The sequence below is a fragment of the Kwoniella europaea genome, chromosome 1 (assembly GCF_036810445.1).
Source record: "Kwoniella europaea PYCC6329 chromosome 1, complete sequence".
Classification (NCBI taxonomy): domain Eukaryota; kingdom Fungi; phylum Basidiomycota; class Tremellomycetes; order Tremellales; family Cryptococcaceae; genus Kwoniella; species Kwoniella europaea.
Genome location: NC_089487.1, coordinates 14,542,400 through 14,568,149, shown reverse-complemented (window position 1 = coordinate 14,568,149; position 25,750 = coordinate 14,542,400). Strand labels below are relative to the sequence as shown.

General features: G+C 43.9%; 9 protein-coding genes and 1 non-coding gene across 10 annotated transcripts; 5 read left to right on the top strand and 5 right to left on the bottom strand.

The window, feature by feature from the left end:
- The first annotated feature begins 251 nt into the window (after window positions 1-251).
- Window positions 252-345, top strand: V865_005562. Its single transcript has one exon. It is a non-coding gene; the product is annotated as a tRNA-Arg (tRNA).
- Window positions 346-1,178: 833 nt separating this feature from the next.
- Window positions 1,179-5,757, bottom strand: V865_005561 (uncharacterized protein; the record flags this gene model as incomplete). Its single annotated transcript, XM_066229331.1, has 17 exons — window positions 1,179-1,234; window positions 1,297-1,808; window positions 1,867-2,189; window positions 2,257-2,361; window positions 2,419-2,460; window positions 2,520-2,588; window positions 2,644-2,733; window positions 2,792-2,862; window positions 2,927-3,065; window positions 3,144-3,270; window positions 3,328-3,569; window positions 3,654-3,724; window positions 3,791-3,949; window positions 4,028-4,145; window positions 4,216-4,317; window positions 4,378-4,589; window positions 4,662-5,757. 17 exons carry the CDS (start codon window positions 5,755-5,757, stop codon window positions 1,179-1,181), a joined length of 3,534 nt encoding a protein of 1,177 aa, XP_066085428.1.
- Window positions 5,758-7,226: 1,469 nt separating this feature from the next.
- Window positions 7,227-9,528, bottom strand: V865_005560 (uncharacterized protein; the record flags this gene model as incomplete). The annotated part of the gene is made up of 9 exons (XM_066229330.1): window positions 7,227-7,532; window positions 7,618-7,788; window positions 7,922-8,241; window positions 8,303-8,367; window positions 8,441-8,510; window positions 8,601-8,814; window positions 8,916-9,078; window positions 9,201-9,340; window positions 9,433-9,528. The coding sequence occupies 9 exons, from the start codon at window positions 9,526-9,528 to the stop codon at window positions 7,227-7,229; spliced, it is 1,545 nt and encodes a 514-aa protein (XP_066085427.1).
- Window positions 9,529-10,364: 836 nt separating this feature from the next.
- On the bottom strand, window positions 10,365-12,046 carry V865_005559 (uncharacterized protein; the record flags this gene model as incomplete). The annotated part of the gene is made up of 10 exons (XM_066229329.1): window positions 10,365-10,605; window positions 10,719-10,883; window positions 10,963-11,107; window positions 11,171-11,228; window positions 11,287-11,364; window positions 11,436-11,442; window positions 11,510-11,594; window positions 11,694-11,873; window positions 11,931-11,960; window positions 12,016-12,046. 10 exons carry the CDS (start codon window positions 12,044-12,046, stop codon window positions 10,365-10,367), a joined length of 1,020 nt encoding a protein of 339 aa, XP_066085426.1.
- Window positions 12,047-12,324: 278 nt separating this feature from the next.
- Window positions 12,325-13,442, top strand: V865_005558 (uncharacterized protein; the record flags this gene model as incomplete). The annotated part of the gene is made up of 4 exons (XM_066229328.1): window positions 12,325-12,931; window positions 13,025-13,233; window positions 13,301-13,320; window positions 13,394-13,442. 4 exons carry the CDS (start codon window positions 12,325-12,327, stop codon window positions 13,440-13,442), a joined length of 885 nt encoding a protein of 294 aa, XP_066085425.1.
- Window positions 13,443-14,283: 841 nt separating this feature from the next.
- On the top strand, window positions 14,284-16,872 carry V865_005557 (uncharacterized protein; the record flags this gene model as incomplete). Its single annotated transcript, XM_066229327.1, has 14 exons — window positions 14,284-14,467; window positions 14,529-14,736; window positions 14,810-14,885; window positions 14,954-15,009; window positions 15,090-15,190; window positions 15,256-15,353; window positions 15,407-15,612; window positions 15,674-15,684; window positions 15,751-15,853; window positions 15,920-16,057; window positions 16,120-16,161; window positions 16,234-16,382; window positions 16,433-16,559; window positions 16,644-16,872. 14 exons carry the CDS (start codon window positions 14,284-14,286, stop codon window positions 16,870-16,872), a joined length of 1,728 nt encoding a protein of 575 aa, XP_066085424.1.
- A 397-nt stretch (window positions 16,873-17,269) lies between these two features.
- V865_005556 (isocitrate dehydrogenase, NAD-dependent) lies at window positions 17,270-19,190 on the bottom strand (the record flags this gene model as incomplete). Its single annotated transcript, XM_066229326.1, has 9 exons — window positions 17,270-17,322; window positions 17,413-17,692; window positions 17,781-17,786; window positions 17,856-18,038; window positions 18,150-18,442; window positions 18,557-18,751; window positions 18,839-18,857; window positions 18,944-18,991; window positions 19,125-19,190. 9 exons carry the CDS (start codon window positions 19,188-19,190, stop codon window positions 17,270-17,272), a joined length of 1,143 nt encoding a protein of 380 aa, XP_066085423.1.
- Window positions 19,191-19,740: 550 nt separating this feature from the next.
- On the top strand, window positions 19,741-21,544 carry V865_005555 (uncharacterized protein; the record flags this gene model as incomplete). The annotated part of the gene is made up of 7 exons (XM_066229325.1): window positions 19,741-19,937; window positions 20,106-20,197; window positions 20,296-20,423; window positions 20,512-20,544; window positions 20,660-21,040; window positions 21,139-21,405; window positions 21,476-21,544. 7 exons carry the CDS (start codon window positions 19,741-19,743, stop codon window positions 21,542-21,544), a joined length of 1,167 nt encoding a protein of 388 aa, XP_066085422.1.
- A 341-nt stretch (window positions 21,545-21,885) lies between these two features.
- V865_005554 (uncharacterized protein) lies at window positions 21,886-22,134 on the bottom strand (the record flags this gene model as incomplete). The annotated part of the gene is made up of 1 exon (XM_066229324.1): window positions 21,886-22,134. The coding sequence occupies one exon, from the start codon at window positions 22,132-22,134 to the stop codon at window positions 21,886-21,888; it is 249 nt and encodes an 82-aa protein (XP_066085421.1).
- A 364-nt stretch (window positions 22,135-22,498) lies between these two features.
- On the top strand, window positions 22,499-25,739 carry V865_005553 (uncharacterized protein; the record flags this gene model as incomplete). The annotated part of the gene is made up of 8 exons (XM_066229323.1): window positions 22,499-23,557; window positions 23,670-23,907; window positions 23,975-24,038; window positions 24,139-24,636; window positions 24,782-24,910; window positions 24,991-25,192; window positions 25,321-25,529; window positions 25,625-25,739. 8 exons carry the CDS (start codon window positions 22,499-22,501, stop codon window positions 25,737-25,739), a joined length of 2,514 nt encoding a protein of 837 aa, XP_066085420.1.
- Between the last annotated feature and the right edge of the window lie 11 nt (window positions 25,740-25,750).

Below are 25,750 nucleotides of genomic sequence, written 5' to 3'. Positions count from 1 at the left end.
TCGTCTGCAGCACAGACACAGAAATCCGTAGTGGAAAAAGGTATTCCATACATTACACATCCGTAGTAAATCCCAACAAGTAAGACCTCTTGTTTTCATTCACATCATCTTCGTCATACCCATATTCCTCACTGAATCAATCAATTATCCTAAACAACTTAATCCAAACGATCACAACATTCCATCAAAGAAGGGAAACCAACTTCTAAACGTATTATAGTTCGTAAAAACTAGAAAGCCCTAGTGTTGTGGCTGGCTTAGCACAGTGGTAGTGCGCCTGACTACGACGTGTATTTGCTTTTCTCGTTAATCAGGAGGTCGAGGGTTCGAACCCCTTAGTCGGTTTATTGTGTTTTTGCGTTCTTTTTGACTTCCCCTCAAGATTCTGAGTCGATTGGGACAGTTCTGAAGGAGATTGGATCGATGGAAGGTGAGGTAGAGGGGAATGAATGCCTCTCACCGCTTGCTATGCATGCCTCCACGCGGTACATTGAGGGTGTCATACCAGAAGCTAAGCAGAAAGGTCAGTCTAAGAGTTCAGTGTCAACTCATTGATTTTTGCGTTCGTACAACCACAACACGCTAGGGCATAGGGACGGGAAGGAAGTGCCATCCTAGCTCTTTCCATATAGTTGCACACCCTTGTTTTTGAGATATATAGCATGATACCGCAACTCTGAACGGCCTACCAAGCTATCAGCCACTTCAAGTCACTTATAAATGGCATGAGGGCGGGCATGAAGACAGGATGATGGGACGAGGAGCAAAGAAAGTGCCACATCCCACGTTTTTGTACGCCACTGGACACCTATTGTGGGCGCTTGCAAATACATGATGAGGTAGAGAGGGCACTTCATGTCAAGTCGTCGAGATTTATTGTCCATGCATAGATAATCAACGTATGCGTTGCAGTACCTTATGTTCCATTCTCAACGAAGCAAGCAAAAAGAAAAGTCAGTTGATCACGGAACAAAGGAGTACAATCTGCATCTCTGCTGTACCTAGCGGCGATCACATCAATATGCCCTTGGTTTCACATTCGAGCATTCAGGATATAAACCGTTATACATACATCCTCCATAAAGTAACACCATAAATCACAACATTTCTTCACATCCCATCCCTCCCATAGGGATACCACCAAGATTCTTGTAGACAACTTAAAATATCTCTCTTATTTACATACTTGCGCTACTCAGATTAGGATCATAATTCGGTAATCCAGTGACGATACCTATCAGAATCCAAAATGTCAGTGTCTCTCACAACAAAGGACAATAGGACTAGGTCACTCACCATCAATAAGAGCATTCCAGTATTGAGAACTATTACCTCCCGCCCCTGCTCCCTGGGCAATAGCAGGTGATATCCCAAAATGACCGTTCATCATATTCATCCCATTATTTCCCATCTGACCCATTGGCATACCGCTCATGCGCATCATCGAAAGGTTATTATTGTTGTTTTGATGGTTCATCTGAGAAGAGGAGTTATGGGGTAATTCAGACATAGTACCCATCATTGGTCCGCCACTAGCTAAAGAAGGATCCATCCATCCCATCGCACCACTATTATCGAATCCACCATTCGCATTTCCATTGTGATCATACTGTACATTACCATCAGGGAGTGTACCAGGTATATATCCAGTCATATCTTGAGATTGACCCATCTGGTCGTTCCCTACGAAGGAGTTTGATCGAGAAGTTGGTCCGACAGGTGGATGCTGTGGGAATGGACCGATACCAAAGTTCAGTCCCTCTGTACCGGGTCCAAAGGATGTATTGGATTGTAACCAGTGATCGAGTCTGTAACGATCGCAATATCAGCACCGACTTCGCTGAGTGGGTAGGTGCAGGTACGTACAATCGCTGAGGATGATCTTCTTCTGGACTTTGGCCCATACCCGGTGGAGTAGGATCCATACTGTTGCTGGTGTAAGGACTTGCCCTAACATAGCTTTGAGGTGAAATAGCAGGTAGAGGAGCGTTTCTGGGCCCTCCGCTTCCCGGCTCGCTCGAATGAGGTGGAGTAGGATTAGGTGGAGCTGCCATAGACGTTGAAGGCGGTTTAGAGGTTGATCGTTCGAATGACGTGTTGTCTACTGATAATCTACTGGAAGGCAGTGTAGGTCGTCTGGCGAGCCTTTGAGATTCCATTTGTTGGGCTCGTTGGTGCAATGTATAGATCTACGATTGACCAGGTCATCAGCTCCTGCCACCACTTGGATAGACAGATACATGAAGGACGACTCACAATCGCCGCTTCCTTCTGCGAAAAGTCATCAGCTTTGGGATCATGAGGATGCTGTTCCATGAAAGCTTGGATGATCTGTTTCATCTCGCTTGCTCGGGGTGCGCGCTATGGCCGACAGCCGTGGTCAGCAGATGTCGCAGTGAATGAGAAACGACCACTCACAGGATCTATGATGATACTGATACCAGCTATCATCGCGGCATTCTGCATGGAAATATAGGTAAGCAAACCTTCGTAATTTCGTTAAATGCTATAACACCCACAAATTCTCGGAAAGATCCACCTAGTAGAGTTTCAAAGAAATCTGGACAATCAACTTTGAACATTTGACGCTGTTGTGTTCACGATTAGTCTCGATTCCTACCATGTCCCTAAGGCACCACTTACCAATTTGTAATCTGTAACAGCAGCGTCGAAACAAGCTTGTCTCGATAAAGCATATCTAGAGCTTCTAAGTTTACGCAGTAGCCAGGGACGCTACACCAAGCACAAGTGGTCAGCCATATCACTCGAGTATCGTGAATTTCAAACTTACATGAAGGATTATTGTAAAATGTAAGATCTCAGTTTGGATATAATATCTATGAATAGGTAAGAACCACATTTCTGTTCATACCGACAAGGATCAATCAACATATTCTCGGATAGTAGATATGATAATTCGACTCACTGTCATCGTAAGACTTATCAGGAGTCAACATCTTATAAGTTGGTGGTAGATTCTCTACGAATTGTTTCAACTCTGCATCTAAAGCTTCTACATCTCTATATGAACCTTGTCCCGATAACCTCTGGAAATGTTGTGTTACCTAGACAGCAATCGGAATAATGAGCGATCTAAACTTTTAACCATAGATAAACTCGCAGTACGAGCGGGGACGACTTACTTTAGCGACTATACAGCCCAACCCTCTTCTTAAAATGAGATAAGTAGCGAATGTAGGTTCCGACATCGGTTTAGGTAAAGCTTTCTTATCATCTTTCAAAGCTTCCAATTCGATATTCGATGGTGGTCTAGGATTACGACACTTTATCAGCATCTGTCACTGTAGGCTGACATGGTGTACTCACAGAGTATCAGCAAAGTTCGGATCTATAGCCGTTGGTCTTCCCAGCAAACAAGAGTAGGTCGCATCCGCATGTATGAGATATGACCATAATCTTCTTCTGTATTCTGTGACATAAGGGTCTAAACCCAATTTTGTCCCATCGCGATGTAAGCCTAACGCCTGTCCTATCGTAAGAGCATATCGGAATTCCGCCCATCCCTCTGCTAAGCGTCGTTCATGCATCAAGACGAGATATAGGCCGGTCTAAATTATATTCACATGAGCTTAGTTCTGTACTGTAGGTGGGAGATATCAGGTTTGAGTAAAGAGAGAGGAGATAAGACATACACAGATGCGCGTTTCAACTAGGTGAAGGTTCTCAGCTTTCACTGCGCTGGCAATGTTGATGGCAGTTTTGGCTGTACGACACACAAGTTAGCAAATGCATTATGCCATCTCCCAAATGAGAAGAAAGAGGGACTCACAATTCCAATAGTACCTCAAACTAGTCAATCTCTTCTCATGTTCTGTTCCCACCAATTCATCCGGAGCTACTCTGGTTGACAAGGCGAAAACAATGAATACCAGTGGTAAGGCAAGTACAGCGGCGGCGCTGTTCTTGTGAGAATAAACTTGTTCAAATGCTACAAGCGGCAGGAAAAGAATCAGCTATGTCGTATGAAGATGACATATGAAGATGACAAAGTGTCAAGAGAACATACCCAAGCGGAATAGGTGCTCGTCAATTGGATACCTGACGTAATTGACCTTATCAAAGAACCACTGGGTGATCTTTTCCGCCAGATCTCGGGGAGGTAGGTCTTTCATTAGGATGGTCATCTGCATGTCGTTGAGCCAAGAGATTAGCATTTGCAAAACACTTCGTTGTAAGATAAGCGTGTTTGCTCACCTTTTCAGGATTGAGCCCACAATCGTTAAACAACTTTGACAGTTGTTCAGCAGGTGTACCATGATAATCCAAACCGAGGGGAACAGGTCCAGAAGGATGTAACTGCGAATTGCGAGATCAGCTGAATGACGACTGACGACGCAGAGTGGATTGATAGATTACAGATTGAGGTAAAGGGTTCCTGATACCTGTTTCCCTATCCAAGCCTCCTACGACAGCATCCTCACTCTCCGGTCCGTTGTCCCACTCCACGGAATGTTCGATTCTGGATTGGGTGGATGAGGTTTCAGGTCGTAGATCTAACTTCTTTTCGTCCTCTGAATCGGGCGGTAATGAAGCTGAAAGGGGAGGAGGGGATGTTGCAGGTGCGTGATCTACCATAGATAATACAATTATTTTACAACTATTGTTTCATGCAGCTGGTTGACAAGATGATTGTGACTTACTGATTCTCCAATCTCTCAGAGCTTTCCCTTCTACTCCATCTACACGATTGACGATAGCATTTACCATAGCTTCTAATCTCGCAACTCTAACGCTGATGGTGGGTAACATCGATGGTGGTCTAGCCGTCGTTGTGGTAGGTTGAGAAGGCACATCATTACTATCCTTTTTGGTATTTTCTTTAGGAGAAGGTCTAGCAGATTGACTTTCAACTTTAACGATATTCTTCCCTCCTGGCGGTGTAGTAGGACGGGAATATGGAACGCAAAGTTCTGGTACTCTCCTAGCCACACAATGCTGACATGGTGTTTCCCTATTACATTTCTGTTTCCTCTTTGCGCATTCTGCACAAGACAGGGCTACTCTCCTCTTCTTCCTTTTCTGAGTAGGTTGACCATCCGTATCATTCCCATCTTTAGGCGCAGAATGTTTATTGTTATTTTTCCCACCACTGCTACCTGTATCAGGCGGAGGTGGAGAAGTAGGATAATTTCCAGGTTGAGATAAGGCACTTTCCCTCCTAGTGGTTGACGGTGACACTGTCCTGTCGTCTGCCCAGTGTGAACCGTGAGAAAGGGATTGAGAGCTGGTAACGGGGGTGATGAGAGGAGGTGGCTTTGATGGTGATTCGCGATACGATGGGTAAGCTGAACCTGATCCTCTAGTATGTGACATTGTATACCCTCCAGGTGAAGCGTCCCATCCAGAATGAGAGCTTCTACCGTGTGGATGGGAATGAGGGAAATCAACTAAGGATGGTAACCTATTTCCACTGGTATCTCTAGGTGAAGGTCCAGGTGCAGCAGTAGCCCAACTAGGTTTATTCCTCGACGAATTCGGCCTATCTGTTGCTGATGCGGATGCCCAAGATTGAGGATCCGTATGTCCCCCACTGGGAGAAGGCACGTCTCTGTAATTTGGTGATCCGAATGAATGGTTCATAGGTGAATTAGCTGAAGGGATAGGTGGAGGGAGATAAAATGAAGATGATGGTCTATTCGGAGAGGATCCGTTTAGAGGAGGGGGCGGAGGATATCTAGAAGAGGAAGAAGAAGAAGTTGGAGGAGGAGGATAATGATCATCGTTATTTCGGTGCATTATGGTGGTGGTAGTGTCGTTTCATCCGTAGTGTTGAAAGGGAAGGGAAGGGGCGCCTTAGTGGGAAAAAAGAACGTCGACAGTTGATTTTGATTCTTCTTGTGATTTTGGTGCTAAGGAGATATATGTGTGTATGTATGAAGGGGTATAGGGTATGTTTATGAATATGGTAATGGATCTAAGGTGAGAGCTGATGGATGAAAAGGGGACACGTTAGCAAGATGTCACATATATCATAGATAGACAGATAACAATTCAGCTGAGCAAAGTGCACTTTTTTCATCCGAAATGCAACGACGACGACAACAACGTGCCATCCAAGTCACATCCAAGCTGTGTTTTTACATGGGAATGGACGATCAACTCACAGTACAGCAACTATAACTTCAAGCGGCAGTGGATGTTGTGATCGTCAAGGGTAAAAAAATGGAGTCAAAGTGTGAAGGGTATGTGCGTCGTCCGTTGTCCGGAGTATGGTGCATACAAAGTCTCGATTTTGTGGTATATGCTGATGATGTTGATGATGATGGTCGTCGAGGTACTTAGTGTATACCAGAGTGGGGGGAAACTCAAGTCATACCAAATGGATGCTATGATTGTGCAAGATTTCTCTCTTTACTCTTTATTCGTTGTTCACAACACATGCGATTCATACACACTCGTCCATAACCGAGGATAGGATAATAAAAGTAAACCTGAGCTAGATGATAATGTGATAATCATGTACCTTATTCTGTCCAGGTTGACAAATTACAGACGAGCACGGCATCTCCCATCCCCCCTCCGGCTCTGACTTGACAACTTTTTTACGAACGATCCGGTTGGACGTCAATACAGTAAACTTAAATTATGCACAGAGTCAAAGAAGGCGTCGTCCTAGGCCTGGAGTGCGGTGCTCAAATTACAACAAGAAAGGGGGGAAATGGAAGGGGGAAGAAACATGGTAGAAAAAGATTTTCCACCAGGGTCTTTGTTGGCATCCTTCCATCCCATCCTAAAAATTTCCGTGGGGCATGCATATCATATGAAATTGATGCGAACAAGCTTTTGCCAATCAAAATGCTGGATCCCATCGGCTTTCTTGTGAGTTCCCTGCATATATCGTTCTCACACTAGCAAGACGTGATCGGGGCTCTTCATGATGCGGCAATGGCAGTGGAAATGGACCTGAACGTAATTAACCGATTTATTCGGAATTGGCGCTCACAAAATCTGGAATGAAGGTGTCACTTGCGATCGCTGAAGGTGAAGTCGCTCTTTCCACAAGCTAATCACTCAGATGCACAACTAAAAAATATATATACATGTATTAATTGACATAAACCGAGACAAACGAACAGCACAGCTCGTATCAAACGAGTTTTAGTTATATTGTCTTGGTTTGTTACATATATCAGATATTCCAGCTTATCCCATCTTGTCCAATTCAAAATTCTATCCCAGAAATAAAAACCATCCCCTTCTTCCGTTTAGTTCTTATTCACATCGTGGTCCTTCGACGGGCCCTGCGATACACGTTGCGAGCGAGACGTCCTCTGTGAGAAAAGTTGCCGTTGCACTTGGGGTAAAGGTACTCCCCAACCTGTATGATCCAATACAATCCCTCTATCTTTCTTTGATCTCTCCGATTTAGTCCTTGACAAAGTTTTACCAGATGGTACGGCAGATTTATAACTCATATTATCCGCATCTGCACCATGTATCCCTTCTTCATCTCCATCGTGGGCTTGGGTGTGGTGATGTGGGGAATTGTATTCTAACCATTCGCTAAATGGCTATATCATCAACAACCAAGAAGAACGACAATCAACTTTGGTCATCCTTCATCAGTGGAAACGGCAGGAGTTGTCCAATACTCACAGCTATGATAGATAATGGTACATCCGAATAACCGGAGTCGGAATATCTAGGCGTAGGTATAGGTGATTGTACAGGAGATAAAGATGGATATCTTTGATGCGATTGGGAATGGGGCCGGGGTTGTTTATCTTTGAATTTATATGCGGATGGTGGTGAAGCTATGGATTTCGACTATACATATATCCTTCAAGTCAGCTTGCTTCTTCGTTTAGCTGGGTAAGCTGATATCAAATTAAATATGAGGATTATCGCAAAGTGAGAAACCAAACAAAAGGAATTCATGATGGAGTAAACCAATACATACCTCGGTAACAAGCTGATCAATCGATATTCTAACACTCCCAATCCCAACCTTGCTCTTCGAGATCTTCGTACTCCTATGTCCCCCCGACCCGCTCCCCGATCCACTCGAAGTCGAAGTAGTAGCGGTATAACCGCTATACGAATCTGGTAGAAGACCTCTCCTGGAAATAGGCGGTGATTTGTAATACACAGAGGAAGATTCCGGTAAGGCGATTTCACCGTCTGACGGCGAAGGTGTGAAATGGGATAAGTTGAGTAAGTTCGTGAAAGTAAGGAAGAAGAGGGGAGAGAGAGTTTGGAAAATGGATCGAGAGGCGTTGACTATATTCTCAACGGGAAGAATAAGCTCAAGAAAATTTATTAGGTGATGTGTTAGACTCACCTAATGAAGGTATTTCCACCAAGCTGTAAACCAAAAGTACGATGATTACCAGAGTCGGTAAACACCTACAGAACGAAACGGTGGATATAAGCATACTGCATGTATATCAGATGAGGTCGTGTGGGAAAATGCACTTACAAAGCTTGACAGACTATCCTGAGTTTTTCACCTCTCTCAAATTCCTTTTTCGACCTAATCTGCCAAACCACTTACGATCCACAACATCGATCAACTTCACCATCGCCCTTCCTAGGATTATGATACTGAAGACAGTATCGATAAATCTGCTGAAACTTACTGATCAACCAGATCCCCACATGTAAAATCAATTCTACCCCTAACCAAACTCTCAATAAGATCCCAAATTCCCATATCCATTCTTTCACTAAATACAAATTTGACACGCTGGCTTTGGGCATTTGGTACGATATCACCGATATGCCTACGGTCAGGCCTATGGATATGGTATTGAAAATGATAAATGGTATGATGAGTAATCTCCGAGGGGTCATCTATAGTGTGCAAATATCGCTCATTATCATCAGGAGATTAATCTCTGGTTGCGTCCTGATATACGAATCTTATCTTGTTCGAATCGAGTTATCTGACTCACCTTCCATATCATCCATATTCCAAATCCCGCACTCAAACCACCCATAGTCCCACTACACACGATAGTGACTATATTCCTCCTAGCATCATCTATCGATCTATCCGTATAATAAGATGTAAATATAATTCTATAAGTTTGATCTATCGTTATGCACAATTGTATTCTATAGTGTCTAGTCAGTATTTGATAGACATCTTCCGGGATGCACACACGAGTATATTGGATGATAACAATTTGACTGTGGTCTGGTCGATTAGAGGACAATAACGATAGTGATAGACTTACATTATCAACGTCAAACCACCCAACACACCTCCCCAAATCACCTTCTCATACCTCTTTCTACGACAAACAAACCTCCATAATCTCGATACTGTGAATCCCAGTGAGTACCCTTGTATTAGTGTACCCCATATCGAACACCACTAAGTAGAATAATACATCGACTATCAGCATTCATATCGACACGCAAAGATATATATCGTTAGTGAAAGATGTGGTCGAGACAGGGCCTTACAATTAAATTATCACGATCCGATCCTAATGTTTGTAACAATACTAAATCCAAATATGCTTTATCTCCCGCTTGAGCATTCTCTTCTGTCAATTCCATTCTCTTATCCTATCCTAATTACAATTTCGGTTCGATCGATCGATCGTTAAAGGCAAGACTAGAAGAACGAATGATAAGATGAATTGGTTGATCAACAATCAGTAATGGATGAATTAACGACCGAATGAAGTCTATCAAGTCTATTCTTCATTTCATTTTTCTTTTTCGGAGAAAGAGGCGTTCAAGTTGGCTGTGCTCGGATGACATTGGAACATAACATGTCCATTGATTGATCAATGAATGTGTGCGTTAGGCTTGAGCCAACTTGATAATGTTTAAAGGATGTTAGAAGGACGTCCGTTAACTCAACTCGACCTTCGACTTGTTTAGTACTAAGGCGTCAGAGTACAGTCAGTGAATAAATAGTATTCCTTTGTTTTGGGTTGGTAAGGTACAAGGAAGCGAAGGGCAGGTCAGCTTTACCTTTATGGGATACACATGTCGAGGGAACAGATCCAAGCTCTATCGGATGTTATCCTTTCAAAGGCGCCGAGTTGGGATAGTTGAAGCGAATAACAATCGTTGGATGTCATGCTTGCTCAAGCACGTCTTTTCCAACACATTTATAAGGTTTCGCTTTCGTACCCTGTAGCTGTGCGTAGGATTGACATGGTGGGCCCGTGCGATTGTTTGTCGAGTACTCACACAATCGTAATGTTTGCATGTAACACAAACCTTGTGTGTATGTACTTGGACATTGGTGGAACGAGTGCGTCGTCCAAATTACCTCCGAAGGTTTGAGTATGTTATATCGTACCTATCTCGATCTTGGCATCCTATAATTGTCCGTCCATATATTATCATCTAAAATCTAGAATCCAGATCTATCATCATGATTATAATCCTTTATTGAAATAAACCGGACCTTTGTATTCCTTAAATCTACTTTCCAACTTCGCAGGACTGGTCTCTGCCTTTTGGGGGAAATAAGCTATAGCGGGAGGTAAGAATAGACCTAATGATAGACCTATGAGTGTGAGTTGGGTGATGTTCGATGTGAGATTGCCTCGAGGGCCTGAGAAGACTCCTCGTCGAGTTAATAGAGTCATAACCATCGGAGGGAGGATGAGGGTTGGGCTAACGAGTGATACAAGTAACAACGAAAATTCAGCTTGATGAAGTCATACCGATACGATGAATGACCATATTCATGTTTGAGGTCCTTTTAGGATGTGGGAGAAAGAGCTTACACATTGGTGAATACCCTACTGGCAGCACTTTGCATGACAGCCATTTGACCTGCTTTAGGTGATTTCCCAAGAACCTCTTTCTTCTCACTTCCATCTACGGGATCTTTGGTAAGTTTGAACACCTCCACACCGTCCCTCATCTCTTTCCATCGGATACATGAGATGCTGTATCATTCAAGACCATATCAGCGTTGAATTATGTACAAAATCTGAGGAAAGCGATGAAGGAGGAGTTTAAACTCACTTGACAACTCCCGCAGAAGCTACACTGGCGAACGGTACTAATTTACCCAATATATCCTTGGCGGCTGGACTAACTCTCAATCTTGGTACTAATCGACTTAACGATACGGCCAGGAACACAGAGGTGAACGTAGCTGCGACGTAAGCTATGACATGACACATCTGTCAGCTACTTTCGGGTATCTTCAACGATAATCTAGCTCATTTACCTGTACCGATTTCCTGTGGTGTCATCTCAATGGATTTATTGGCATTGCTGAAATTGACCTGTCATATTATTTAGCTCGCTGTGTATCAAGGGATAATTTAATAAGATGGCACATACAGCTACGTTCAACGTTTGATTTGCCCACTGCCAGAATATGACACTTTTCAAACTTGGATTAGGCATGAGCATACCGGCCTGAGCGTGATTGTGAGCAAGATGAATAGAAGACCATCATTATCCGGTATGTATCGGGCGAGTGAACTTACACATATTCTGTCATAGGACGTCACTAGTATCAGCTGTACTCTTATTGCGAGAAGATGAAGAGAAAACAACTCACATCAAATTGGTAGGTACGAATGCAGACATTCTAAATGGTAATGGCACGGGTTTACCAGTATCTGGGTGAATAGATGAATTGACCACTTTAGACAGCGCATCATCCCAAATCAGCAAGGTAATACATAGACATGGTTCAGTTTTTGTGAAGTTTAACAACATGGGTCGGATTAGATGTCACTCACATTGCTTAGCATTATCGTAGATCTCTTTCTGCTGTTGATTCACCCAGTACCCTTTCTGTCCAGCTTCTTTGATCTTACTTTCGAAATTCGTTACATCCTTCTGAGCTTTTTCGAGTTGGGCAGAGGAAGCGAGCAAAGTGAGAGGGGAAGTGGTAGAGTAGAAGTATGCCAATCTTCCCCCTACAATCATGTAGCTCAATATCAGCCAAGATTTATTGTCGAGTGGTTAATACTCACCATACGAGGAAAGATCGAATCGAGGTTTAGCTATGATATATGGTGTTAGCTTGTGGTGTCTAATTGACAGAAGCAGCCAGCTCACAGATATCGTATAAGCCAGCTTGAGCACTCATCTTGATCCGTCCGTATCGAAAGGAGAAGCAGTAGGGGTGTGAAGATGAAGTGGGAAGCTTGAACAGAGTTGTTATCGATAAGACTGTGTGTTGACTGCACCAAAAAAAACCAAATCTATGACTTTGATCTCTGCGCTTAAACCCTAGGCCAATCCGGATAAATCCCGGATAAACTACAATCATACACCGATTGACCATGTCCACGACTTGTTGTGACTTGTCAACTCTCCCTTCTTTCATCCTTCTTCGCATCAACTCAATGAACATGACATGACAACATGGGATCCAGTCAGTCCCAACCAGTATCAGCACCATCCTCTGCCGAGGCAATCCGACCATCTGCATCGCCCTTGAACCCTCAACGTCAATCAGTCCTCTCATACTTCTTCAACCCCTCCAGTCCTGCACTCACACACGATCACTTGCACCCGACCGCCCTGGAGGTCCGACTAGTCAGCAAATACCTGGTACATCTAGGTATACCCAGTGAGCTTGTCCCGAGGATACTGGACGAAGCGGAATATTGGTCAGGATGTAGAAGACAACGTACCAAGCATATCTATGTGGATTCCATGTTACCACAATATCGGTCAGCCAATAACCCGCAATCTACAGGGGACGGACATGATCATGAGCAAGTTGTAGAGTTCTCTCAAGCTGCATTGGTACATGATGGTGGTGGGTTGAAGAATAGGAATGGGAATGTTTGGTATCTTGTTAGTTCCCCTATTGGATGTACGAGAAGATCAAGCTCAGGATCTGGACAAGGCGTTATCGCTCAACATGAAACAGCAATGGATCTGGATAGAGTCTGGATAAGGAAATGTGTTATTGAGACGTTATCGAAAGATCAGGGGTGGAGTAGCAACAATCCTGCACATTATGGTTAGTACGATACATGCCGATTCCATCTAAACCTTCTCGCTATGTCTAACACAGGTAGTTCAACCGTATGTTGATGATTGATTTCGTGTATAGGAACATATGAACAAAGTTACTCATGGTTTGAAATCTCCCTTCTCCGAGGGGATAGGGAAGTCGAGGGATCCAGACATTCCATACAGAATAACGTCCATGCGGGGCAATACTATAAACCCCATTGTAATGTTTTGTCGGCGGATCATCCGACTTTGAGATTGGCTCAACCGGGAGATAGGATCGTTCTGTGGGTGAGGGCTCAATATCATGTAAGTCCTATCATATTATCACTCTGGATATATCGGATTGACTGAAAGGGTGGCATTCCGTTCTTAGGGATGGTTAAATTGGGTCAAGTGAGTTCATCTATGTTTGTTGGAAAGAGAAACGCTTTGAGACTGATCAAACAATCGTGGCTTGTGTCCTTAGAGAAGCGGCTATAACAGTATTCACATCACCATATCCACCCTCAACATAGTTTGACGCCTGGATCAGACTCCAGTGCTGACACTCGTGTCACGTACCGATCAACCAATGAGATTTGACATCCTTACTGCGATCCACTCCGATCAATCATCTAATCACCTGGATCGAGATCATTATTCCCTCATTAGTTCTGGGCAAGAACGACCAACCCCAAGCCGCCGAGTATGGCAGAGTTTGCCAGCGATTCGGTAAGCTTTGCTAACTGTATGAATGGCTTATCCGGCATGTATCGATAACTTCTTCTCTAAAAGTGACTCCGCTTTTACGAATGGATAGTCCAATACACCTGATTTGTAGGAGAGAAGGAATATGACATGTACAGTAAGGCTAGAATGACTATCGATCTTGAGGCAAGAGCGGCCTGTGTTGATAAGTAGAGAAAGATGCTGCTCAAGGGGAGAGATGAATCCTAACATCATGTACATGCATGCTATCTGCTAAAACGTTGCCTACATGAAGACTGACCCTCTAGTGCTCCGACCTACTGACGTGTCATGGATCTGTCAATGGTGAATGAAGTTTTGTGTGTACTACCAGTCTGGGGTTGCGTTGGTAAATCGTCCACTATCATATCCATGATGTATCTCAGATGGCGCCTTTGCTTGCCACTGATGATGCCACTGATAATCAGGTGAGCCGAAGGAAGGTGCAGTATATTGCTGTTCACTCCTCGCATCCGGACACAGTACACATACAGGCACACCAGCATGCAGCCTATGGGTCCTTTGGCTTCGGACATGTGGAGTTTACCATCAATCTTCATGTTTCATTCCTCTTTCTCATTCTTCTTCCTTCCTACCTCATCGATCAATCCCCATCCTTGGCTATCTATCATGTACCTCCTACCTCTCATCACCTTACTCCTGCTCATCTCAGCTTCTCCGCATCCAAGAAAATATACTCAGACTGATCCCACTGTCATACTCGAATCATGCGATAACAGCGTCACCTTGACTGGAAGACATGATCAGTCCTTCAATCAGGATCTATACCTTGGTATACCCTATGCTCAACCCCGTATGTTCCATTCACCTCATCATCGCAAACTCATCTGACTCAAACCTCATTCTCCTTCAAGCTACTGGTCCTAGAAGGTTCCGACTCCCCGAGCCATATACCTACAATGAAGATTTGGTAGTTCAACAACATGGTCCAGCATGTTTGCAAGCACCCAATACCACTGCTGACGGACAATACGGGATGAGCGAAGACTGCCTGTTCCTCGACGTATATGCTCCGCATCGACCAGAGTGGAAGTACGGGAAATTACCAGTATTGGTCTACATGTCAGCTCATGCTTGTATTCCTATGACAATCACGCTGAGCTGAGCTGACGTGAGATCGTTCTTGATGGTGCAGCCACGGAGGAAGTTTCATTGAAGGCACAGCATCGATATACAATGGATCTTATCTTGTCGCTCACGCTCAGGAGATCGTAAGTCGGCTGATTACCATCCTTCAAACCAAGCATAGAGCTGATTGCTGATTGCGGTCTGGTAACAGGACAAACCTATAATCCTCGTAGTGGTGAATTTTCGATTAGGTATATTCGGCTTTGGGTCAGTCTATATCCATACATACTGCACTCCGATTTTGGTCTGTCCATTTGCTGATTACCATTGTATTCTTATGCGTAAAGTTACGGATCCGGGTTCGCTGAGAATGGAGCTGCCAATTTGGCCATGAGAGATAATATCGCTGCTCTACAATGGGTAAAAGAGCATATACATTCTTTCGGAGGTGATCCTAACAAGATTAACTTATCTCATCTGTAGTTTCAACTACTACCTGATCTGCTGACAGAGGTTTTCGTAATCAGGTTACTGTTCTGGGTGGATCATCTGGTTCAGTAGCAATATCACTCTTATACCTCAATCCAGAGTTTGATTTGTTTAGATCAGCCGTAAGAACCTTTCATTTCCAACTTGGGGCGAAGAGGTACTGACAGCTCACCAGATCATGTCCTCAGGCTCACAGAATTCACTTCCGATGGGACCAACAGGTACAACTTGGGAAGATGCTTACCAAATATTATTGGAAATCACCAATTGTACTACTTCTCAACAAGATACAAACCCTTTCGAATGCCTCCGATCGTTACCTGCTGATATTCTGTTGGAAGCTCAATTTGCGTTGAAAGCTGATCCGAGGTGGAGCACGAGGTGCGTCATTTCCCAGAAAACATTGAATCACAGCTTACTTTGTTTGGATCTTACGAAATAGTTTCATCTTTGGTAGGCTCATACACTCTTGGACAAGAACAAGCGATACATGATGACTAAAGTACATACGTCTGTCAGGACCAAGTATTGACGGCGATCTAATCCCAAAATCACCCTACGAGTTACTCGAAGAAGGTAAATTCGCTAAAATCCCATTTATCGCTGGTAATGTCAAAGATGAGTGAGTCAAGGTGTACGAGTACTATATGCTGGATTGATAACTAAGTTCCTGAGTGACATCTCCCAGAGGCACAGTCTTCACTGCGCCGACTGTCAACGCATCTTCGCTATTCGGCGTGCTCAAAGCGATCGAGCCTATCGATCCTTCTCTAATATTGCTAGACGAGCTTCAAGACGCCTATCCGGATGATCCTTCTTTAGGGTCGTAAGTGATGTTTCTGTAAGTTACTGTTCATCACCCAAGTGCTGACGTGATCGACCTTCCAGACCTTTCGACACTGGTGATGAGACGTTTGGGTTGGATCCTACGTGAGTGCCATCCTACAGAGCACTGCGTTATGTTATCCCAAGTTATTTTGACGATCTTTGACGGCTGAATAGGTACAAACAAGCTGCCGCTATATTTGGAGACGTAGCCTTCCAAGCTCCTCGAAGGCATTTCTTACAGGCTGCAAACAGACATGGCTTGAAGGATACCTGGACATACCAATTCGAACAAATCAGTCCCGATAGATCTGCTTACTTGGGTGGTGAGTGAACTCTATATTCATCCATGATGATATCTGATCATCTCCTTTAGTATCTCACGCCACGGACGTACCGTACTTCTTCGGTACTGCCAGACCAGGTGTAGGCGATGCACATTATTGGCAATTCAACTATACAGAGCAAGATCACGAGCTGAGTGATATGATGATAGATTATTGGTGAGCCTCTCGTTGATTGAAGAATCATATAGCCAAGTCGAACTTCCGTTGACATAACATCGATTTATGAATTTATGAGAGTAGGATAAATTTCATCTACCACACTAATCCAAATCCGATTTCATCCAATGAGGAAGAATGTCTCGTGGAATGGCCAAGATACGACATAGCCGAGGAAAGCAGGAACATGTTGAAATTAACATTTGGTGAGGTAGAGGTAATCAAAGATGATTACAGACAAGATGCGATGGATGTGATTTATGGAAACTATAACCAGTTTAATTGGAAGAGAGAGACGATCGAATCCGATTGAATACTCAGCTTACAGTAGGGTAGCGGAAATGACCACCTAAGATCTTGAGCAGATTTAGTAGTTAGTTTTCTACAGAGAATAGCATTTTATATTTCACGATATACTATATGAGTCAGGTGTAAATTTCACTCACTTGTTACGACGAGTCTCTTACACGTATGCATCAAGTAATGTAAGTCACGATCCGATGGTTAGTGCTCCTGACCTGTCAAACGTAGGATCAATCTGATGGATTCAGATCCAGACATCCCAAATGCATCTCACATACATTCCTCAACAGAAAAGATACGAAACCAAGAGATGTCACAGTCTTATATTTATGTAATCACTGATTTCATCCATAACAGCTTTTTCGTATTCACGCCTTGTATTGACAATCCACCTCATTTGGTCATGATTAAAGGAGTCGTTGGATTAATCCCTTGGTGAAATCGGTAGTGGTTGCTGAACCTATATACGATTTAACGAAGTAATAACAATATAAATTTAGTATTTCCCCATTTCTTGTTTCGTCCATCAATAATCAGAAGAATAACTCACCTCCCAAATCAGCAGTTCTGATCTTACCTTCCTTAACCAAATCATACGTAGCTCCAGCGATCAAGTTCGCTTGAGATTCCAATCCCAAGTGTCTCAACATCATCGTAGAAGATAAGATCAAGGCAGTAGGGTTGGCTTTGTTGGTTCCCATGATATCTTTACCGACATGTCTACAACCAGGTTCGAACAAGGCGTATTCCCGACCAAAGTTACATCCGGGCGTGATACCTGGACCACCTACCAAGGCTGAACCGATGTTGGCGCAGATGGTACCGTATAACTACGTCCGGTCCAATCCAAAATGTCATCAGCACCATTCACAATTCTGCATTACCATCATTGATCTTGATATGGGTAATCAAACTCACGTTGGGCTACAGAAGAGGGATAATAGATGTTAGCACCACAATCGTGACTAGGTTGTTATGCAGAATGTAACTCACCATAACCATGACATCGAATTGTTGAGGTTTAGATACAAGTTGCATGGCGGTGTTATCAACGATCATAGCCTCAAACTTGATACCGGTATGACCGTATTCTTGTTCGGCAACTCGTCGACAGGTGTTGAGGAAAAGACCATCACCAAGTTTCATGATGTTGGCTTTGTGGACACAGGTTACTTTCTATATTCGACAAAAAGGCAAGAACCCAAATCTTCAGCTTTATATTATAAATTTGATGAAACCACTCAACTCAAGGAGGATATACGTGGTCGTTGTTAATCACAAACTCACCTTTCTGTTGTTTTTGACAGCGAAATCAAAGGCGAATCTCGCTATTCTCTCCGCCTTTGCCCTCGTTGAAACCTTCAAAGACTCTACGACACCAGGGTACGATTGATGTTCCAAACCACTGTATTCACCCTCGGTGTTCTCTCTGATGATGGCGAAATCAACATTATCGTGTCTTGTTGGGAAACCAGGTAACGATTTACAGACTACGACGGAAGCGTAAATGTCGAGTTGTTGTCTCATGGCGACGTTCCATGAGTTGTGGCCTGTTTGGTCGATTGGGGTGTAGAGGATACCTAGGAGTTATGGAGTTAAAAAAGGGTTAGCGTGAGTTTAAAAGATCGTAAGCTGAGATATGGTAGGTTTGAGGAGATAGGTATAACCACAAAAAGAAAGTGTTTAACACCCACCTTTCAAACCAACTTTATTCCTCTTCAAACTCTCCATAGCTTGTTGGAACAAATCATCTCCACCTGTAGTCTCACCCGATACATCGTATTGTTCCCATTGAACAGGTACTTTCAAAGCTTCGAAGATCTCTTTGACCGAATCAGCGACTTCTTTACCGATACCATCACCTGGTACGAGGGTTACGGTGTATTTGCCTAAGAAAACACCAAAACACGAATCAACAATCAGTTCAATCCCAGCTGTTCCCTTGTATTACACGACGAGTCCTTGTGTAAACGTACCACCGAATTTAGCAGGGAGCTAAGGAGATCACGATCAAGTCAGTACTCAGCAACACGTAGGATATTGATTACCCCGAAGAAAACCGATGAAATTCCAATACTCACTCGCTTCTCGTCGACGAGGGTAGCCATAGATCGAGAGACAGGTGCTCGCTGTGTGATGCGATATCGAGTATATGGTAGTAGTACGACGATTGCACAATGAGTGAGATGATAAGAAGGGAAGCAATGATTCAGTCAGCAAACGTTTTGTCTTTCGGAGTTGCACTCCACAGCGAAGACTCACCTTGGAGGAAGCGGCAGCTGATCGTAAAGCTGATCCAACGGAGGTTCGGAGAGGTGCAGAGATCATTTTGGTGGTTTGTAAGGTTCAGGTGAGCGATGAAGAGTAAGAGATGTAAGAGGTAAGATGTTAGAATTAAAACAACAACGTCGTGGATTGGTTTGTACTGTGGGTTTCTCTTTGTGCTCCTCTCTGTCTCTCTCTTTCTCTTTTAGCACACTCACTACCACCACTACGTCAAACCCTCCTTTTACCATCACGGTCCAATTCGGCCGAGTACTGCCGAGCTGGATTACAAATTTACCTGGGGCTTTGTAATGCTTATTAGAAACTGATCAAAGGGATTAGAACGATTACAGTTCCTGGATTGGGGCATACATATCACGTGATAATGGTCGATCAACGCGATAATTTCTGGTCCACCTGTTAGTAGTCTGTTGATGCGTAGAGATGAAGAGAGGAAGTGAGAGATACAATAGACTGGGAGGAGAAGACAGCAAGCTCAACAAGTCGACGCTACATGCTGCCAAGGATTACCACTAGATTATCAGGCAGATATAAATCTATCACAGCGATCGCTAGACCATACTCCATCAGAGCACCGTATTCTACAACCACGATGTCAGAAGAAAACCCTCAGCCGGAAGCTTCGACTTCGACTTCAGCTTCAACCTCTTCGCTGATCGCACCTGAACCTGTACCGGCAAAGTTGAAAGTGGCCGATAAATGGTTGAAACCCAATGGACCACCTGTAGGATCGACTTTCGGAGCGAGGTTGTTGGATGATGAGAAAGATGTGTTTGAACATAATGCTTGGTGAGTGGTATCTCTAAAAGACTTCATATATCTCATCAAGGAAGGGATGTGATCAACAAGTATATCGTAAAGGAGACTTATTAAAACATGGCAGAGGACTGTTACTCACTCAGGCGAACTCGCTATATCCCCACCTGTATATATACTGACATGATGAGATACACATAGGGACCACGTAACTCTACCAGAAGATTTCAAACTGAAAGCAGAGGAAATAATGGAATTACATCGGTCTAGTCCCGTAGCTGAGAATCTGAGAGGTGAGTGCAAAATTCACCAATATATCAATCCATCACCTGTACCTATACTTGTACCGAGCGATCAAGCTGATTGATTTCGGGGGACGTTCATTTGATAGACGGCTACAACTCGAAACCTGAACATTACTGGAACAAGTTTTATTCCAATCATGAAGATGGTTTTTTCAAAGATCGAGGGTGGCTGAGATTGGAATTCCCAGAGTTGGTTGAATGCAGTGAAGCTGATGTAAGTGACACATCTATCACTGTAAAATACAGTCTGTGTCGTATGATGTAGGGAAGATGATGCTGATACTGATCTTGGTTGGATATAGGCTGGTCCGAAGATAGTGTTGGAAGTTGGATGTGTAAGTATAATGTTATTCCCCCCTTCCTCTTATCTACCAAACGTCGTCAAATTACAAGAATGTGACATTATAAGAAAAGCCCGAAGCTGATCAGGAGATGTTTGATGGAATATAGGGCGCAGGAAACACCGTATTTCCCTTATTGATGAGGAACGAAAACCCCCATTTACAAATATACGCCACGGACTATTCGAAGAAAGCGGTTGAGGTGGTCAAATCAAATAAGATGTACCCAAGGGCTGAACATGGTTTGGGTGAATTACACGCAAGTGTATGGGATATCACTTCGAAGCCTAGCACTTCAGCTGGTGAGCAGAACACATTTAATAGTACAGAAGAAGAGTTAGACCTGTCGAAATTAGAATTGTCAGATAAAAAGACTTATTCATTGCCTGAAGGTATTCAGCCAGGAAGTGTAGATGTGATATCGGTGATTTTCGTTTTATCTGCTTTACATCCCAGAGAATGGGATCAGGCTATACATAATCTGTATACTGTGAGTGAACTCGACACAGAATCTCTCGAACAACAGTGTATGATGTATGTATGTATGTATGCTGATTAATGCTTTTTTGGTTTCATTCCACATTATAGGCATTAAAACCAGGTGGTCTCCTATTGATCAGAGATTACGGACGACATGATCTCGCCCAATTACGAATAAAGAAGAACCGTCTCTTAGATCCCGAGACACCCAACCTGTATATCAGAGGAGACGGTACGAGGGTATATTTCTTTGAGAAAGAGGAATTAGAAGGGATGTTGGTTAAGCCTCCAACCCTCACACCCACAATCGAAGGAGAGGCTGAGGAGAGGCAAAAGATGTTCGAGGTTTTACAGCTAGGAGAAGATAGACGATTAGTAAGTTTGATGAATCTGTTGAGCAAGGTCGATGATAAATAGTGCTGATACCTGCTTGGTGCGACTTTAGATCGTTAACAGGAAAGAGAAGAAACAGATGTATAGGATATGGTTACAGGTGAAAGCTAAGAAGTTGTAGAGGTATCGGAATATATATCTTCGAATTGCATGATAGGCTAAAACAGTGTGATTATCTTGTATACGTATATATTTCTTATTGCCGCAGAACACATTAAGAACGATGCATTGCATAGTTCTGTCGGTTCATTGGATAGACGTACAACATACTGTACAAGGTCTATCCTCTATTCCTCCAGAGATAGTCTAGTTGAAATCGATGAGCTAAGGATGCGTCAGGTCTTCACCTGTGAGGATGGTGGGCGGTCTTCAACGAATGTCAATGGCGAGGTCTTGGTTGAATCATGCTTTGCCCAGTTTCTACAATGGTCGAAGCGCAGATGAAACAAGATAGAACCATTATTATTTTAGTGCTGATCGATATATCCACCTGGCCCATCTGCGATCATCGATCTCACCCACCTTGTCAACTTTAGCTCTCATCAACTTCCTCCTCTTCTTCCCCTTGTCTACGTCTCCTCCTGCTTCGGTCTGCGGTGGAGGACTGGGTGATCTAGGTGGTGGGAGGGGTTTGGCATTCGATTGAGCGATCTTGGATCGAGCTTTGGCTTCTTTCGAAGGTCTTTTGGTGAATTTTGCTGATCGGCCCATGGTACGTTATGTCTTGTTGCGGGTGTTTTAGTGGGTGGTATGGATATTCACTACAAGTGGACTCTACTCGTTGATATTGCCTCTGGAACGGAGAGGAGCTGCTTTGGACATTTAACATTTTCTGTTTTCATCGATATTGGTTGGTGCCTTGGCTTATGCCAGGAACGACTTGAGCTCCCCACGTGGATCCCGAGTTATCGTTGGGTGTCGCCATCGTCTATGCCTGTTGTAGCCGGCCCGTGCGCATGGTAACCTTGTACCATATCTATCATTCTTATAACCTGTAATCATAACACAACACATACATACCACCATGTCATAGCTCAGCATCATCATCCCACCAGCACCAACACCAACAAGAAAGATGAGCATCACCCCATCCTTACCACAACTCACCACCACCCCTCCTCCACCTGATCCTCCACGTCGTAGATTCGGTTCAGCGACAGCTACAGTCCCCAAAAGAAGCGACCGACCTTCGTTCTCATCCTCATCCATCTCTTCTCCAGCCTTGATCGCTCCTCCTCCGGATGTACAGCGCACTCGATCAGCTTCGTCTGCATCATCAACTGCCTCTGGCCCTAACACCCCAACCCAGGGACAGGGAGGGTTCGATATCGGCTTGGCAGCTGATAAGGCTCAACAATGGTTATCCACCTGGGCACCAAGGGGTGAAGGTCGATCTAGAGAGTTCCTCACTAATACCTTGAATGGAGTAGCCAGCGTCGCCAGTCAAGTGTCGAATAATCTCAACAGAGAAGGGTTTGGATCGAGATCTAATAGTTTTGCATCTACATCTACCCCCTCGGTACAAGGTCAAGCGAGTATACCTTCATCACCTGAAGAGAGATTCGGAGGTCCAGCGGCAGTATCTGGCTCAGCATTATCTATCTCACCTTCCCCCATTCCACTTCCACCCAATATCAACCATACCACTTCTACACCTGCTCTGCCAGTTCAAAGGAAAATACCTCAGCCTGCCAATCTATCTAGACTAGGTCATAGCAATTCTACCACTTCTACACCAACTACTACCACTGGCTCGTCAGCATTGACATCGAAACTCAATGGAAGTGCTAATGGAAGTACCAGCTCGTTACCCCTACATGGTCCATCCCATCTTAATCCCAATGCACCTTCTATCCCATCAGGACATCGCCGAAACTCTTCCACCGCTTCAAATCCAATCAGTCATAGGAGGACATCATCATTCGGAATATCATTAGGCAAATCACCGTCTATAAGTCGATCTGCAAGTTTGACCAAACAGGCGACGACGAAATCGGCTGGAATGCCATATAAGATTGGGTTCCAGCCTCAGGGGGTGAAACATGATAGGACGGAGGAGTTCGTTCTGGCTAGAAAGATTAAAGGAGAAGAAAGGGAGAGGGAGGAAGGGAGATTGGGAAGAAGGTGGGCAAAGGTGAATCTAATTGTTCCATAATCGTAATAAGAAATCAGACTGTGCAAGATTCTGAGATGATGGGATCAATGGCAAGGTTCTGTTTGACTGATTAACACACGTCATCCAATAGCTCGTCGACCTTCATTTCAACCCAACAGTTCCCAATTCTTTACCTACCATACCCACACTCACGAGATCGTCCTCGTCTACATTCTCAATATCAAGTCTGGCATCTGGTTCTGGCGGTAACGATCGTCGGAAATCGTTACTTTCGATAGACGGGGCTTTGGATGCGTTGAAACCGAAAGACGTATGGAAAGGGTTTAAGAGTGGACCTGGACCCGGAGGTGAAGAAGGGAAAAAGAGAGGTAAGCATTCTCCTCTTCTTCTACATACGATTAAGCTCAGGCTGATTGAATTGCGTGTCTGATATAGCCGCTGAACAGGCGATAGTAAAGTGGGAGGACGATAGTGAAGTGAAAAAGTGTCGCATATGCCAGTGAGTAGTCATGCTGTGCAGACAGGCATTCCCGTTCATTGTATCTTTCTCTTGTACCCTATCGACGAGCGAGGAACCTGACTGACCGATATATCTGCAGATCATCATTTTCACTTTCTAATCGTAAACATCACTGTCGCTTATGCGGTCGTATAGTATGTTCTCTACCCCCTACTCCCCCAGCATTGTTGGCGGTCCAGATCCAGTTGTTTGCACCTGCCAATCCCGACGCTACATCCACCAATTCTCAAGGCGGTCTACCACCTGGCACTCGACGAGAGAAATGTTCGTTGTTGTTGGTGGCAGATTGGAAGACCGGTAGAGGAGAGGAGGTGGAAGAGGGATTTGTGGGATGGATGAAGATGGATGATCAGTCTGATCAAGCTATACATCCTACTCTCACTAATAACGAACCGAACCAAAAGTCTCCGGCGGGTCGGACGAGGAGATCGAGATTGAGCACGAATTCGATATCATCTTCCATAAGTGAGGACCCTCAAGTCCACGATAAAGAAAGGAGTATACCCCTACCTCAACAGCCTAAGGAGGTTCAGGTCAAGGGATGTAGAGTGTGCAGGGAGTGTTGGAGTGTAGTATCGTAAGTTCATATATCCTATCCTCAAAAGTAGAATAGGAGAAAGTTGTACGTTAGGAAGCGCTACGGCCATCATAAGAGAGAAAATACTTAGTACTAGCATCGCTGTGGTATTGGATAATTCGCTGATCGTGATATTGATATACAGTCGTAAACAGAAAATGCAAGATCGACAGAGAGTGACTGGGTTCGCAAGGTTGTATTCTGCTTTAAGGAGTTTACAAAGCAATATAGAAGAGTTGATGCCTGAATTTGAAGATTTGTTGGCCGATCTGACGTGAGTCCACATTCTTCCCATCTTTCCTTGATCGTATAACGAGATCAAGCTCATATTTCCTTCCGATCTGGAACTCATAGCGAATCGGATAACCCATTTGAGCCTTCCCCTGGAGTATTATCAATCCACAAACAGCTCCTAACCCTCTTGACGCAGTATGAACATCTATCAAAGCGAATAGGAGGGTTGACGTGCGAAGAAGGATCAAGTCAGGCTATAGTCCAATCTGCAGTGGCTAGGTCGGCAGCTGGCTTTTTGGCTAGGGAAATGGTCAAATTGCAGGTAAGTACAGTGCGAGAGAGATGTATCCTCGCCTCCTTTCCTATCTACCCTAATGCACCTTTGCGAAATATAACTTCAATGACTGCATGAGGAAAAACCAAATACTCACTATGTGATCCAACATATAGACACTTCAAAAATTGCAAAAACGAGCTGCCAACGCTAAACGTCAATCGCTCCGAATTCACGAATTGACCTTATCGGATTCATTGAAAGGTACGAGTCTGTCTGATGGGAGTGGCACCACAACACCCACGTCGGAGTTGTTGGTGGATAAAGAGATCGAAGATGTTGCGGTGGTTTTGCAACCTCTGTTAGAACAGGAAGCTCAATTAGAGTGAGTCTTTTCCTTTCAACTAACCTGCACTGTCAAGGTGTAGTGATTAGTAACCTCAGATATACTGATCAAATCGGTCGTTTTGGTGTCTATAGAGTGTATATATCTGATGCGAATTCGCAAAGGAAATATGAAGATTCGAAAGCTTTGAATGAAGCTTTGAGAGAGATTAGGTCGGAGATTGAACGGATCACTCAAAGGGCTAAGTGAGAATGCGATGT